Source organism: Giraffa tippelskirchi, chromosome 3, assembly GCF_054371585.1.
Source record: "Giraffa tippelskirchi isolate mGirTip1 chromosome 3, T2T-mGirTip1v1.2.pri, whole genome shotgun sequence".
In the NCBI taxonomy this organism is placed as follows: domain Eukaryota; kingdom Metazoa; phylum Chordata; class Mammalia; order Artiodactyla; family Giraffidae; genus Giraffa; species Giraffa tippelskirchi.
In genome coordinates this window covers 51,827,261-51,840,393 of record NC_137277.1, presented here as the reverse complement: position 1 = coordinate 51,840,393, position 13,133 = coordinate 51,827,261, and the positions used below count along the sequence as shown (strand labels likewise).

General features: G+C 39.3%; 1 protein-coding gene across 3 annotated transcripts in view; it reads left to right on the top strand.

Annotated features, from left to right (window-relative positions):
* The first annotated feature begins 3,910 nt into the window (after nucleotides 1-3,910).
* The window catches only part of MED13 (mediator complex subunit 13), a 99,078-nt gene continuing 89,855 nt past the window's right edge, over nucleotides 3,911-13,133 (top strand). For 2 of the 3 annotated variants that reach the window (XR_014080724.1, XM_081585024.1), the window contains exons 1-3: nucleotides 3,911-4,075; nucleotides 5,288-5,410; nucleotides 7,225-7,459. Coding sequence is in view for 2 of the 3 variants with exons in the window: in XM_081585024.1 (XP_081441150.1) it covers nucleotides 5,345-5,410; nucleotides 7,225-7,459 (301 nt within the window). In the remaining variant the exon portion in view is untranslated. Of the gene's footprint in view, nucleotides 4,076-5,283; nucleotides 5,411-7,224; nucleotides 7,460-13,133 lie in introns of those variants that run through there. The other variant, XM_081585023.1, reaches the window with a different exon arrangement.

Genomic DNA, 13,133 nt, shown 5'->3' with positions numbered 1-13,133 from the left:
TCAAATTTAATATTAAAATAAAACATTTATGGAGAAATAGACGAGGTTGAGAGAATATACTACTAAGAGAACGGCCAGTCAGGGCAACTTTCAAGATAATTCAGGATATTGAGATTTAGAACTAATAAGTGTTCTTATTGTCTCAACTTGCTAATTTACTATTGTTGTTCAGTTGCTCAGTCCTGTGGACTCTTTGTGACCCCATCGACTGCAGCACGCCAGTCTTCCCTGTCCTTCACTATCTCCTGGAGGTTGCTCAAACTCTTGTCCATTGAGTCGGTGATGCCATCCAACTGTCTCATCCTCTGTTGCCCCCTTCTCCTCCTGCCCTCAATCTTTCCCAGCATCAAGGTCTTTTCCCATGGGTTGGTTCTTCGTATCAGGTGACCTAAGTATTCGAGCTTCAGTTTCAGCATCAGTCCTTCCAATGAATATTCACGGTTGATTTCCTTTAGGATTGTCTGGTTTGATATCCTTGCAGTCCAGGGGTATCTGTTTATTTCTATCTTCAACTAAGTAGTGTCTGTGCATTAACTAAATAAAACAGTTTGTGATGCCTCAGCGTTTTGTTTTCTATTGAATTAAGTACAACATTAAACCATTAACATGACCTTAAGAAAATCAATATTGTCCCCAGGCTGAAGACCATTCATTCCACAGCTTAACTGGTCCTTAGCTTTAGCTTTTGACTGTAAACTTGTATTATCCACCACAGTATCACTAGCTACATGTGGCTATTAGGCAGTTGAAATGCGACTAGACTATATTGAAATGTGCTATAAGTGAAAATATAATACATGAAGATTTTAATGTTTTGATTAAAAAACAATATCCCAATAATAAATTTTTACGTTGACTACATGTGAAATAATAGTATTTATGTTATATTAGGGTAAATAGAGTGTGTGCATATTAAGTCGCTTTAGTCATGTCCTACTCTTTGTGACCCTATAGACTGTAGCCTGCCAGGCTTCTCTGTCCGTGGGATTCTCCAGGGAAGAATACTGAAGTGGGTTGCCATGCTGTCCTCCAGGGGATCTTCTCGACCCAGGAATTGAACCTGCATCTCCTGTGACTGCTGCATTGAAGGCGGATTCTTTCCTGCTGAGCCATCGGGGAAACCCAAATATAGTACAAAAGTAAAATTAATTTCACTTATTTCATTTTTTCTCTTTGAATGTGGCTATGAAAAACATTTAATTACTTATTTAGCTCTTATTATTTCTACTGGTCGAGACCCTGGCTTTTTTCAGAACCAGGAGGGGAGCACTAAGTCCCAAGGACAAACATTGCCCTTTCCTGGACTTTCTCAGTCTCAGGTGATGTAACTCTGTCACCCTTCCTGGAGGCTTGGCATCTCCATTTTCTCACTCAGGATGGAGCCCTTAAAAGGATGAAGAAGTTAAAGAACAGTTTTCATTGAATCCACAATTCAAAGAGTAGAAGAAAATCGGTGATTAGCAACTAAAGGCACCTCTAGATTCATCTTGAGATTCCTGATTGGCTCTTCTCTTTTACTTGAATTACTTCTTGTCATCACAACAGTAAAATGCAGGTGCTATTATGACATAGTAATACATTTTACAAATGAGTAAATGGAAGTTAGGGGACTAGTAAGCATCTTGTGAAGTTTTGATACTAGTTTGTTCAACTGTCTAAATGCCGTATCTAGCAAGATAATGAATGAGTTCCTTGTATATCCTGTACCTTATCCTTTCATGACCTGACTGACATTCTAGAAGACAAGTATATGTAGTAAAATGTATTATGGTATGACTTCAACCATGTAGGGAATATTATATATTCCCTATAATACACATTTGACAGTTAATTGTGAATGGTGATGTGCTCATGGGCATTTACAGGGGGAAGAGGTAGCATGTGCATTTAAAATGTTTTCACCTTTACACTTTCCTGTGTCTTCCAAACTTTTGACAATGTACATATTCTGTTTTTATTTCTTATTCTTTATATCACACAAAATGCCATTTTAAGAGAATGTGGATGGCTATGATATATTGCTCTTTTTCTCCTCCCCCAGATCTCAAGATATTTCCATTCCTCTCACCGTTGGTGTCTCTTTCTTCCACTTTGCTTCTCCTTTTTTTCTCTCTCAACTTTTCTTTACTTTTTCACCTTTTCCTTCCATTCTTGGCCACCACCCATCCCTGTCTTTAGGGGAAGATTGATACTCAAATGAAATGCCAGTCAAAATGTTACTTCCCATCAGGTGGGTTTCAGGCAGATCCTGTCTGACTCTGGAGTCCTAAGGAAGGTGCTCAAGTTAGGGGCAGGACAGTGGAGGGCAAGACTTCTAAAAAGGTTGGTTTTAGATAAAATAAATGACGAGGGAGAACTTTTCAGGGTGACAAAAGCAGTGGGAGCAAGGGCCTGAGGATTCTCTCCGGGAAAGAGAGATGAGCAGAGGGTCTCTTACCTTGTTGAGTCTAGAGACTGCAGTCTCTCAGTGCAGGAACTTAGTTAGAAAGGATGTGAACTTTAGTTGATTTGAGCTCCTGGATTGAATTAGTCCTGGTTGCATAATTGACTTTGATATGTGGCCTTTGGATCTGAATTGGGTTTAATAAGATTTAACTGCTTCAAAGGGCTTTATAAGAATTCATTTTATTCTTCAAATCTGATTTCAAATGCTACCTACTTTGAGCCGCCTGCTCTGACTTTGGTGCTCCTCCAGCGCTCCTATTGTGCCAGAATTGATACATACCTTATTCAAGCAATTACCTACATTGTATTTTATCTTATCCTGTGGGAAACGGTTCCTTTGTTGCCCTGCTTCAGGAATCTTTCAGTTCAGTTCAGTCAGTTCAGTTGCTCAGTCCTGTCCGACTCTTTGCAACCCCATGGACTGCAGCACACCAGGCTTCCCTGTCCTCCCCCAACTCCCAGAGTTTGCTCAAACTCATGCCTATCGCGTCGGTGATGCCATTAAACCATCTCATCCTCTGTCATCCCGGTCTCCTCCTGCCTTCAATCTTTCCCAGCATCAAGGTCTTTTCTAAAATGAGTCAGTTCTTTGCATCAGGTGGTCAAAATATTTAGGGTTATGCATATATCTTATTCATATTTGTATCCCAGGCCTAGCACAGACCAGGAACACATTCATATGAGTAGCAGGTGCTCAATAATTATCTTTTAAAGTATACTAACAGCTAACATTTAGCAAGCACTGTGGCAAACGCTACGCCTGCAATGTTTCATCCACCAGACACTTTAGGAGGAAAGTACTTTTATTATCCCTATTTTACAATGAGAAAATTGAGAGCAGGAGAAATTAATTTGATCTAAAGTCAAATTTGATTCAAGATCAACTAGTAAGTGGCAGAACTTCTCCTGTAGGTTTTTGGCTTCAAGATCTGGGCTCTTCACTACCATATGTAAATCAATACAGGAGGAAGGCTTTTCCAATCTGTGGCTGAATAAGGAACATAGAAGAATCCACCATCATTTTATAGAGGCAACTAAGATGAAAAATTATGGTAAAGTCCTAACTCGATGATGTCTCCAATTTTTTGAATCGCCTTTACTTTTTCCTCCCTCCCTTCTTCCCTCTTTCCTTCTTTTCCCCTCGCCCCTCCTTCCTTTCCATCTCTCTCTCTCCCCTTCTCTCCCTTCTAAAACTTAGGAAAAATGTCTTGAGTTCCTACGTTGAAGTATGATCCAATCAAGAACATAAGTGTTTTGTGGGAACCGGAACGAACGTTTTATTTGGCTCCTACTTCTTTCCATTCAGTCGCAAATTCACAAATATCAAGCACCTACTGTGTGCTAGGAAACTTTTTTAGACACTAGAGATATAGCGGTAAAGAAAAGTAAGTGCCGGTTCTCACGGAGATGACTGTCAGTGGGCATTGTACACACACTGGGTCACTTACTCCTCACAAAAACCACATGAGGTAATGATGACAACAGTAATAGATAACTCTAAGCAGTGTTTATCTGTGCCGGGCACTGGGCTTACCTAAGTGTTTTCTTTGTATTAACTCATTTACCACGACAACCTGTGAGGGAGATGATATGTATTCCTCATTTCACAGATGAGTAAACTGGGACACAGGTAAGTGATCTGCTCAAAGTTCGAACCCAGGCAGTGTAACTCTAACTCCCTAGCTGTCAACCACAAGGCTATATTGTTTCATTTATGTTTCTTAATATTCCAACTTTCGAGTGGCCAAGTCCGGTCTCAGAGGATCTGACACCCAAGCCCAAGGTTTTGTGCCGCAGCCCAACGGCCTTGAGGAATAAGTGAGAATGGCTTGGAATTTTTGTAGTACTTTTCTCTTCGAAAGAATTAAAACTGATTTCAACGTAATTCTCAGATTTGTGATGTAAACCCTCTGGTACTGTCAATTGCCCGGCAAGGAGAGAGAGAGGGCCAGGGCCCGGGTCATCGCACACTGGCCGGGGCACCCAGCAGATGGCGCTGTCTCGGTGGCCACCAGCCGGCTGCCCTGTCCCCCGGGGCTCAGCGCCTCCGCTGAAAGCTTCCCGGCCCTCCCTCACTCCCTTCTCTCTCCCCCTCCCCACGGAGCCTGGGCCCACGTGACCTCCAGGCGGCCAATGGGCGAGCAGAGAGGGCGAGCTGGTCCCTGTGGCCGCCATTAAAGCGAAGGGAAAACCCGTGAATTCGGATTAAAGGGGGAAAAACACCGCCCGCTGGGCCCACAAAATGGGGGAGACTACGGCGTCCCGGCGGTGAGGCCGCAGGAGCGCGGACGTTAGGCCGGTCTGGCTCAGGGACGACACGAAGACACAGCCAGAGAATGGTCTGAGCCCGCAGACGCCGCCACCAGCCTCCGCCACTGAGGAGACTCTGGGCTTAAGGACATCGCCGCCGCCGGGCCGGGGGCCTGGGCTTCTCTCCCGGTTCTCGCCCTTCCCGCCCCTCTGCGGGCGCTTCTCCGCCCTGGGAGCACCCTCCGGGGCTTGGGCTCTGCCCTCTCGGACTCGGTTTTAATTATTTATTCTGTAATTTATTATTTTTTCTGGTGGCAGGGACACACATCCCCTCCGTCCCCCAAAGAGGGACGAGCGTCCGCTGGCTCCGCGGCGGCCGCAGCCCGGCCAGCGGGGCGAGCGCGGCGCGGCCCTCCCGCCTCCGGCCCTCGGCCCCGGGCGGCTGGGTGCCGGCCGGGCGGCGGGGGCTGCTCGCGGCGGCGGCGGGGGGGTGGGTGGGGAGGGCGGGCGGCCCGGCGGCCTCCTCTTCCACCGCCCCCCCAACCACCACCCCCCCGCCCTCCCCGGTGTCTGTTTCTCTCTCTGGTCGGAGGCGGCGGTAATGGCGGATGGTGGGTTGTGGCGCCGGCGGCGGCTGCTGTGAGGGACGATGAGTTCCTCCTTCGTGCCGAACGGGGCCAGCCTGGAAGATTGTCACTGTAACCTCTTCTGCCTGGTGAGTGCCGGGCGGGGGCCGCGGCGGACGGGCGGTGGGGGAGGGGCCGCGAGGTGCGCCCTTGGGCCGTGGGGGAGGGGGTCCGGGTCGGATCCAGATGCCCGAGTCCCCGGGCCAGGCCCGGCCCGAGCCGGCGCCGCGGGAGCCCCACACCGGCCCGGAGCAGCCGTCCTCGCCCGCTGTCCCGTGCTGCCCTAGGAGCGGCGGCCTTTTCTCCCGTTTCCGACACTTCTCACCCGCAGTCCTGTCTCCCAACTTGGGCTCCTTTCCCGGCAGGACAGCGGCATTTCCCTCTTGTGTTGCTGGCTTAACTGTTGCTTGTCTCCTTATTGACCGTGTATCTCTTTTCTGCCACTTTCTATTATTGCCCATTCTCCCACTGCCTGGCTCTGCTCCTCTTGTTTTCCCCCAAAAAACGGGACCCCGGAACTTAGCACTCCTTTAATTTTACGTGTTGTTATTTTATTTATTTATTTTTTTATAAAGATGAGTCAAACTGTAGGGGGTTCGTTTGTTCCTTGGGTGACTTCAGACTCTTAAAAAAAAAACAGTGAATGCCATTCCGTAGTTTTTCTTTTAAACTTTGTAAACAGTTTGCGGTTTTGACAATCTCTAGCAGACTTGCTTTTATTAGAACATTAGGTTTGTGAGAGTGGAGCGAACTTATGGAAGAGATCCTATGGTTCTAGACTAAATATTTTTATATAGAAGGCTGCTTCTCCTCTTATTGAAAAGTCAGGGGAAGCTGGCTCTACGATGGCAGTTGTGTTGGTTGGCCCCGGTCTGGGAACATCTCAGTAAAGACTTTCAAAAGTACCAACTGTTGCAAATATTCAGTCTGCAGTTTGATAGTAGCTTAGCTTCATCAATGATTTAAAAGTTTCGGTAACTTTCTTTTTTCAATTTCCCTGTCCTATGAGAAATATTAAGAGAGTATGTGATAGGTAAGTGAATTGAGTGGGCGGAGCACAACTAGTTGGCAAGTGTAAACTGCCAGTCATGTATCAGCAGTTTCATTTTTGGCACTTTAAGCTTGCACTTTTAAGTTAGATTAAAGAATTACTGAATTCACGCTGATAATTTCTTTTACGATACTAAGTTGAGATCTTTAATGCCCTTCCCCCTTATAAAATGTTTCTTGTACAATATCCATTAATCAGCATCTCTTCAGATACAGTAGACAAACAGCAGGTTTTACATTTCTGTCTTCTCCAACTCAGTCTATTTTTGGTGCTTTTAGGATCAGGTTCTTTGAAGATAAGACTAGCACAAATCTGACGGTTCTTTGTGAGCAGCTATTTGACTTTTCCTTAAAGATTTAACAAGAGTGTTTTCAATTGTAGTTGAGATTTCTTTGCGTTAGAGCTGTGACTTCTATAAACATGGAATGATGAATCTTTAAAAGTTAATTTTGTAGTAAGTTTGACACCAAGAAACAAATGTAACCAGTAAGAACAGAATTTAGGACTGAGAGTTAATGTTTTATTCAGTGTGCAGTATTAAAGTCTATGTTTATATTTAACATTATTAAAGTTTTTTAATTTATCCTTGGGACACAGTTATTGACTTGTATTCAGTGACATGTCAATATTAATTTTTTCAGTGTCTTTGTTCTTTTCCTTTAATTTTTGGTTGTTGAATTACCAGAATAAGCTTTTTTTTCCCCTTTGCTTTTTTGTTCAGTCTGTTTTCAGCATCCCAAGGATATGTTGAAAAATTGTAATGTCTTAATGAAATAGGGGACTTTAATAGTGAGGACTTTTGATTTTGAGTGAATATGCAATAATAAAAAAATCATCCTTTCTTTTCCTCAGGCTGACTTGACGGGAATTAAATGGAAAAGATATGTATGGCAAGGCCCAACTTCTGCCCCTATTCTGTTTCCGGTGACAGAGGAAGACCCCATTTTGAGCAGTTTTAGTCGCTGCCTTAAGGCAGATGTACTTGGTGTTTGGCGGCGTGATCAGAGACCTGGAAGAAGAGAATTGTGGATATTTTGGTGGGGTGAAGACCCCAATTTTGCTGACCTTATTCACCATGACTTATCAGGTGAAAGCAGCTTATCATTTCTAACTTAAAGATATAGCAATGTTATAACTTCTCCTAAAAATATTTGTATTACAAATTAAAATTTTTTTTTTGGTGGAACATTGTTTACTGTGAAACCAGACAAAAATTCAGCTTCATGTTGTATTTCACTGCGGTTATTTTATTTTACCGAAAATTACGCATTTTATGGCAGGTTTTTTGAGCCTTGAATAACTTTATTCTTTTACCTCCCAGCTTTCTCATGAATTTCTGGCAGACAGAGCCCAAGGAAGGCATGTTAGTAAATTAATTAAAATTAAGAAAAATGGAATCGGGAAGCATTTCCTGACAAAGTCAAAAAATACTTTTGAAACCAAGTGTAACTCATCTTTGAGTCAGTTCTGCTACTACTCTCTTCTGTGTAAATATGCACACAGTTGTAGAAATATCTGGAAATATTGTAACTTTCTCATGTGTTTTTTTTCCCAAGGCATATAGTTATTTCAGAATTTTTATTTGTGGTTGTTACATTATTAACAAATGAAGGCATATGTTAATTTTCTAATTTTTGGAATGTGATTCTTTTAGGTACTGTTCCATCAAAGACTGTCTTTGATATGAAGCAGTGCCAACTTGTTTAGCTTTTGTAGTGGTACAAGTGTCATAATCTGAAAAGTTAGGGAAGTAATTTTATTATGAGCAAATTGATAAGATTACTTCTGTCTTATTTTCTTGATATTTAGGACCAAATGTTACTTTCAAAAGAGAAACTATTAACTCTTCATGTAATACTGAAGCTTGTGTTTACCTTAGAGTCCATGTTAACTGAATCTTTGATGATAGGAATGTAAATGATTAGTTGTTTGCTGCAATGTAGCAAAGATTTCAGTAAGATGTAACATAATGATTCTTGACGAGAAAATTTAGGATTTTTAGATAACTGAAAAAGTTTCCTTACTGGAAATCAAGTACTCTGGAGTTTCTATTATTGTCTATTTGATCTATAGAACTTATTTTTGGATGTATGAATTCAGGTGACTATCTCAAACAAGCACTTAAGACCAGTGTTTGTGCAGGAATGTGTGTGTCACATTTTTTATCTTCAAATGAACAAACCCTTCAGTCTTAATATTTATTTTTGAGAGTGGTTGCAATTCTTTTATGATCAGCGCTTTCCAGCTTTTCTAGTAAGATCCTGCTGGAGAGTCTAGCCCTTAGTTTTAAGTATGTAGTGTGGTTCTAAACGTATTAAATGATGAGTTTGTATATATGTATGTGTATATGATATATGCATATACGTCAGGGTATAATATTCCTTTAGAGCATCAGCAAGGTGATGCTTTGTAATTGTCATGCCAAAAACTAAGCCTGCCAGCTTCCTTTTTCTTTCATTGACTTTAGGTATGCTTGAGTTATTTTAATCTTGAAGTGATTATAAAAACCACCTTACTAAAATATTTGAAGACTGTTTTAATATTATTGACAATATAGGTAAACTATAATGCTGACTTGGAAGTTTCAGTCTTCTTAATAAAGTTAAAACATCTGAACAGACCATTTCCCTCTCCCCATCCCCTCTCCCCCAGATTCCATGAAATACATTTTGTGGAATAAAACATAATCTTAACAGTTATGTAGTATTAGTCTTACATTAGTAGGACTAACATTTTGAAAATTAAAAGCCTATTAAAGTTAATTGTGAACTGGTGTGATGTATATTAAAATACTATGTGGGTAGTTTTTTTTCTGTTTTAAATAAGTTTTCTCCTGAAACTTCACAGCTATTACATTTTTTTCTCTAGTTTGCTTGTAGGCATAATTATTTAAAATAGCGCTGCCTATACTTTAAAATATTTATTTGAACATAATGAAAGTAATTTTGGAAGTTTAGGCTTTACTTGTCAGATTTTGCTGAATGCCAATTAACTTAAGAATTTATCAGTGAAAGCAATTAAAATAGTAAACCTAAATATATTAATGGTTATATATGTAATCATATTTTCTGTTCCAAAGTCTGTCTGGTACTATTTTAAACAGTTTGTGTAGCCAATGGTATTTTTATAATGTTTTAGCTTTTTTTTTTTAACCTGTCATTTACTTTAGAATGTTTTTACTTAAATCAGATATATCTTAAAGAATAATAAGGTCTTTTCAGATGGAGTATATTTGTCTCGCCCTTTTCTTTGCTCCAGGGACACCGTCTGCCTCCCTTTTGGGGTAATTAGTCTGCCGCTGTCTCTCGAGCTAACCCCTTTTTCATTTCTTCCCATCTGTGGCACTCCATCCCCTTCTTTTAAGCTCCCCTGAGAAGAGAGCAGCTGGACAGTAGGGGTGGCATCAGCTGCTGGAGGCAGTCCTGAGTTCCAAGTGGAGGTGTGGTAGCAAGGAGAGGGGAACCGGAAGGACCCAGGTGGTAACTAAAGAGCTGGTTAATTTAGCTTGAGTGTGCTCTTCACAGGCAGCGTCTTTCTGTTTGGTTCAGCACCTACCACATCTTGTTACTGAGATATTTGTGATTGTGGCAGTAACATTGTCGTTCTTGGTGAGAGAAGGCAGAAGCCATTCCTATTTGCAGATGAGAATTCTCAATTTTTCATATTAAGTCAGTAATAAAAGTACAAAATTGCCTTTGCTTTACCCCCTTAATTTCATTTGTGTCATTCATAGTGTATTTTTTAAAGTAACTTTTTGTTTTAAAATAGGTATAGATTTACATAAAAGTTAACAGAGATAGTATAGAGGTCTCTGAGTTACCCTCACCTAGTTTCTTTTATTGTCAACATCTTCCATCAAAATGGTACATTTTTCACAGCTAATGAAACAATACTGATATATCAGTATTACCTAAAATTGATAGTTTCTTTGGTTATCCTTTATTTTTATTTAATGTCCTTTTTTATCCTACGATCTCATCAAGGATACCATATTACATTTTGTTGTCATGTTTCCTTTGACTGTTCTAGACTGTGACAGTTTCTCAGACTTGCTTTATTTTTAATGATCTTGATAGTTCTGAAGAGTCTGGTCAGGTTCCATAGTACATTTTTAATTTCTGCCTGCCTCTTACATGTAGCACATGTTTGGGTCACCTTCCTTTCAAGTTTTGCTAATGTGTAGAAATAGAATGTAAACTAGTTTTACTGCTAATTGGTGAAAATCTTTCACAGCAAGCCAAATCTGATTTGATACATACTTTAAGCCTCAGTTCAAAGTTTATTGTTGTCGCTATTGGCTTTTAGTTTTTCCCTTGAAACAAAAATAAAAACAACTACCCCCTCTCTGAGGTTTGCATCTTAAAAAAAATTATAGTAGCTAGAATGTGATGAGACTCTGAGAAAACTGATACCCTGAGAATTGAAAAAACAGAGTCAGGGCTAAAAATATTTCTTTTTCCTGGCTCCTGTGGTATTTATGCAGGATTTTAGTGACATATCCAAATACTTTTATTATAACAGTTTCATCATAAATACTGTCAAATAGGCCATTGTTTAGTCTTAGAATTTAATTTTGGATGCTTTTACTGAAGGATATTAATTACAGTGGAATTTAACCTTAAGTGACAGGTTTAACAAGATTGACAAATAGATAAATGGCAGCCAAGTATAGCAGTCTAGTGTTAGTCAAACTAAAAATTTATTTTATGCCCCAGGTAGCCTGAAGAGAGTTAATTCATTTCTGTCTTCTGTTGCATAATTTACTTGTGATCCAACTTTTTATGTTTGCTAGTCTTCTAGGGACAACATTGCCATGCTTTTCTGTGTACTACCAAGCAAGAAAAGTGTATTTTTTAAATCTTCAAATCAAAGATAAACATAAGAGGCTGCTTTTAAACCAGTGTTTTTCAGGTTTTGTTGATCAATAATGCTGCCAATTTAAGGCTCTCAGCAATTTGTTGAAAGAACAGCTTATGAATGGGCAATTATTATTCAAGACAGGTGCTAAAGTAGACACTTAAACATTTTTCTTTATTCTTTCAAGAAATACATAGTATTTTCAACCATGATCAATTTTGACCCATTGATTATTTTTTAGTATATGCTGCATTTTAATAGCTTGGCAGACTTACTTAGGTAGATTCCTTTTTTGCTGGCTTACCACTATGAGGATATTTGAAGATGTCAGTTTTGAGAAAACTGAGTACAAATACTTAGGTATATCAAAAATTTTTTTGGTTTTTATTTTTTCCCCCTACTCATAGAGAATTATTTTGATGACCTATCACATCCTTTTGTATCACTATAATCTGTATCCTCAAAAAATTATGGAAATCAAATTTAGCATTTGAACTTACTCATTGTAAAACTTGTAAAAATTTTTCAAGTAACAATAACAGTTAAGAGTTCTAATGCTAAGGGTAACTAACAGAAAAGTACTAAAAACACAGAATTGAAACTGTTTTCTCTGGGGATACAGATAGAAGAGGAGGGAAACATTTATTTAAATACATTAAGCAGACTTTTTCCATTAGGCTGTGGTTAATTAAGTTCAAAGGAGCTAGGTAAAGATTTGCCATGTGTTTCCCCTCCCGCCCTTTTCTGTTATGCTGGTGTTGAGATACAAGGACTTACTTTAATTAATGTAAGGATGTATGCCACTATGTTTTTGGTGGCTTGGTTGTACCATTTTGCTTTTTATATCTATGAATACAAGATGTGGAGAAGTATTTTTATTATGGTTACTATAATATCAAGATAGAAGCTTGGCTTAGTAGAGTTCTAAGTGACAGTCCCACCCCCCCCCCCAAAAAAAAAACCTTCCGACTTTTCACTGAATGTTATTAGGAATTATTCTTATTATTTCCTCAGCAATGAAAAATCAAATTGTTATTTAGTGTAATGGTTGCTTAGTTACCCACCTTGTAGGTGAAGATGTGCTTAAGAGATTTGTTGGCCTTAGAAAATCCTAACAGGTGATCAGATCTTTGTTTTATGCATAACTCCCATTTAGTGTTAATGAGCGTTGTCGGCATTTGAGGGTTTAATGTAAAATGAGGATTAAGTTCACCTGAGTTTTTCTAGACAGAATTAGAGCAATGAGAGAGAAATGCTTGAATATTAATACTGATTAATTTTCTAAACTGTATTTAGTTTTCTGAAGCTATCTAACTACAGGTTTAACTGAAATTTTTAAAAATAAAATCTTAATATGTGAAAATTTATAAAAATCATTGTATTACAGATTTTACTATTTTAAAGATTTTTAACTTTTGGGTAAGAAGGTGAATTCAGTCTCAAGTTTTAAGTGAATAATTTTCTGATATTTGAAGTTTATAGTGACAGTAAAAGTTTGAAATGTAATGGTATCTGTGTTTTGGTTCTTTGTTGCTTTAAAACTTAGAAGTAGTTTGAGAAAAGATTTTGGTAGGGGCTTCTTGTGTATGACATGTTACTCCATTGCACTTCCTTAGAAGGTAAGGATTTTTGAGGTAAAAGGCTATAAAAAGTACACTAGATAGTTTATAAAGAAGTGAAGAATTCCAGCATAATTCTTTTGGAATTAAGAATATGTGTACTTTTAGTAATCATAAATCACATAATTTTAGATAAAACTTTTAATGTAACTTTCATTTTGAAATGACAGAAGCTGATTAGACTGAAAGCAGATTGAGAAAGGTTTGATTTTTTATTTTTCCTCTCAACAACTCACAGATATGCTTGTGATCTAGACTTTTTAAATAAAGTGAAGCCACTATGTG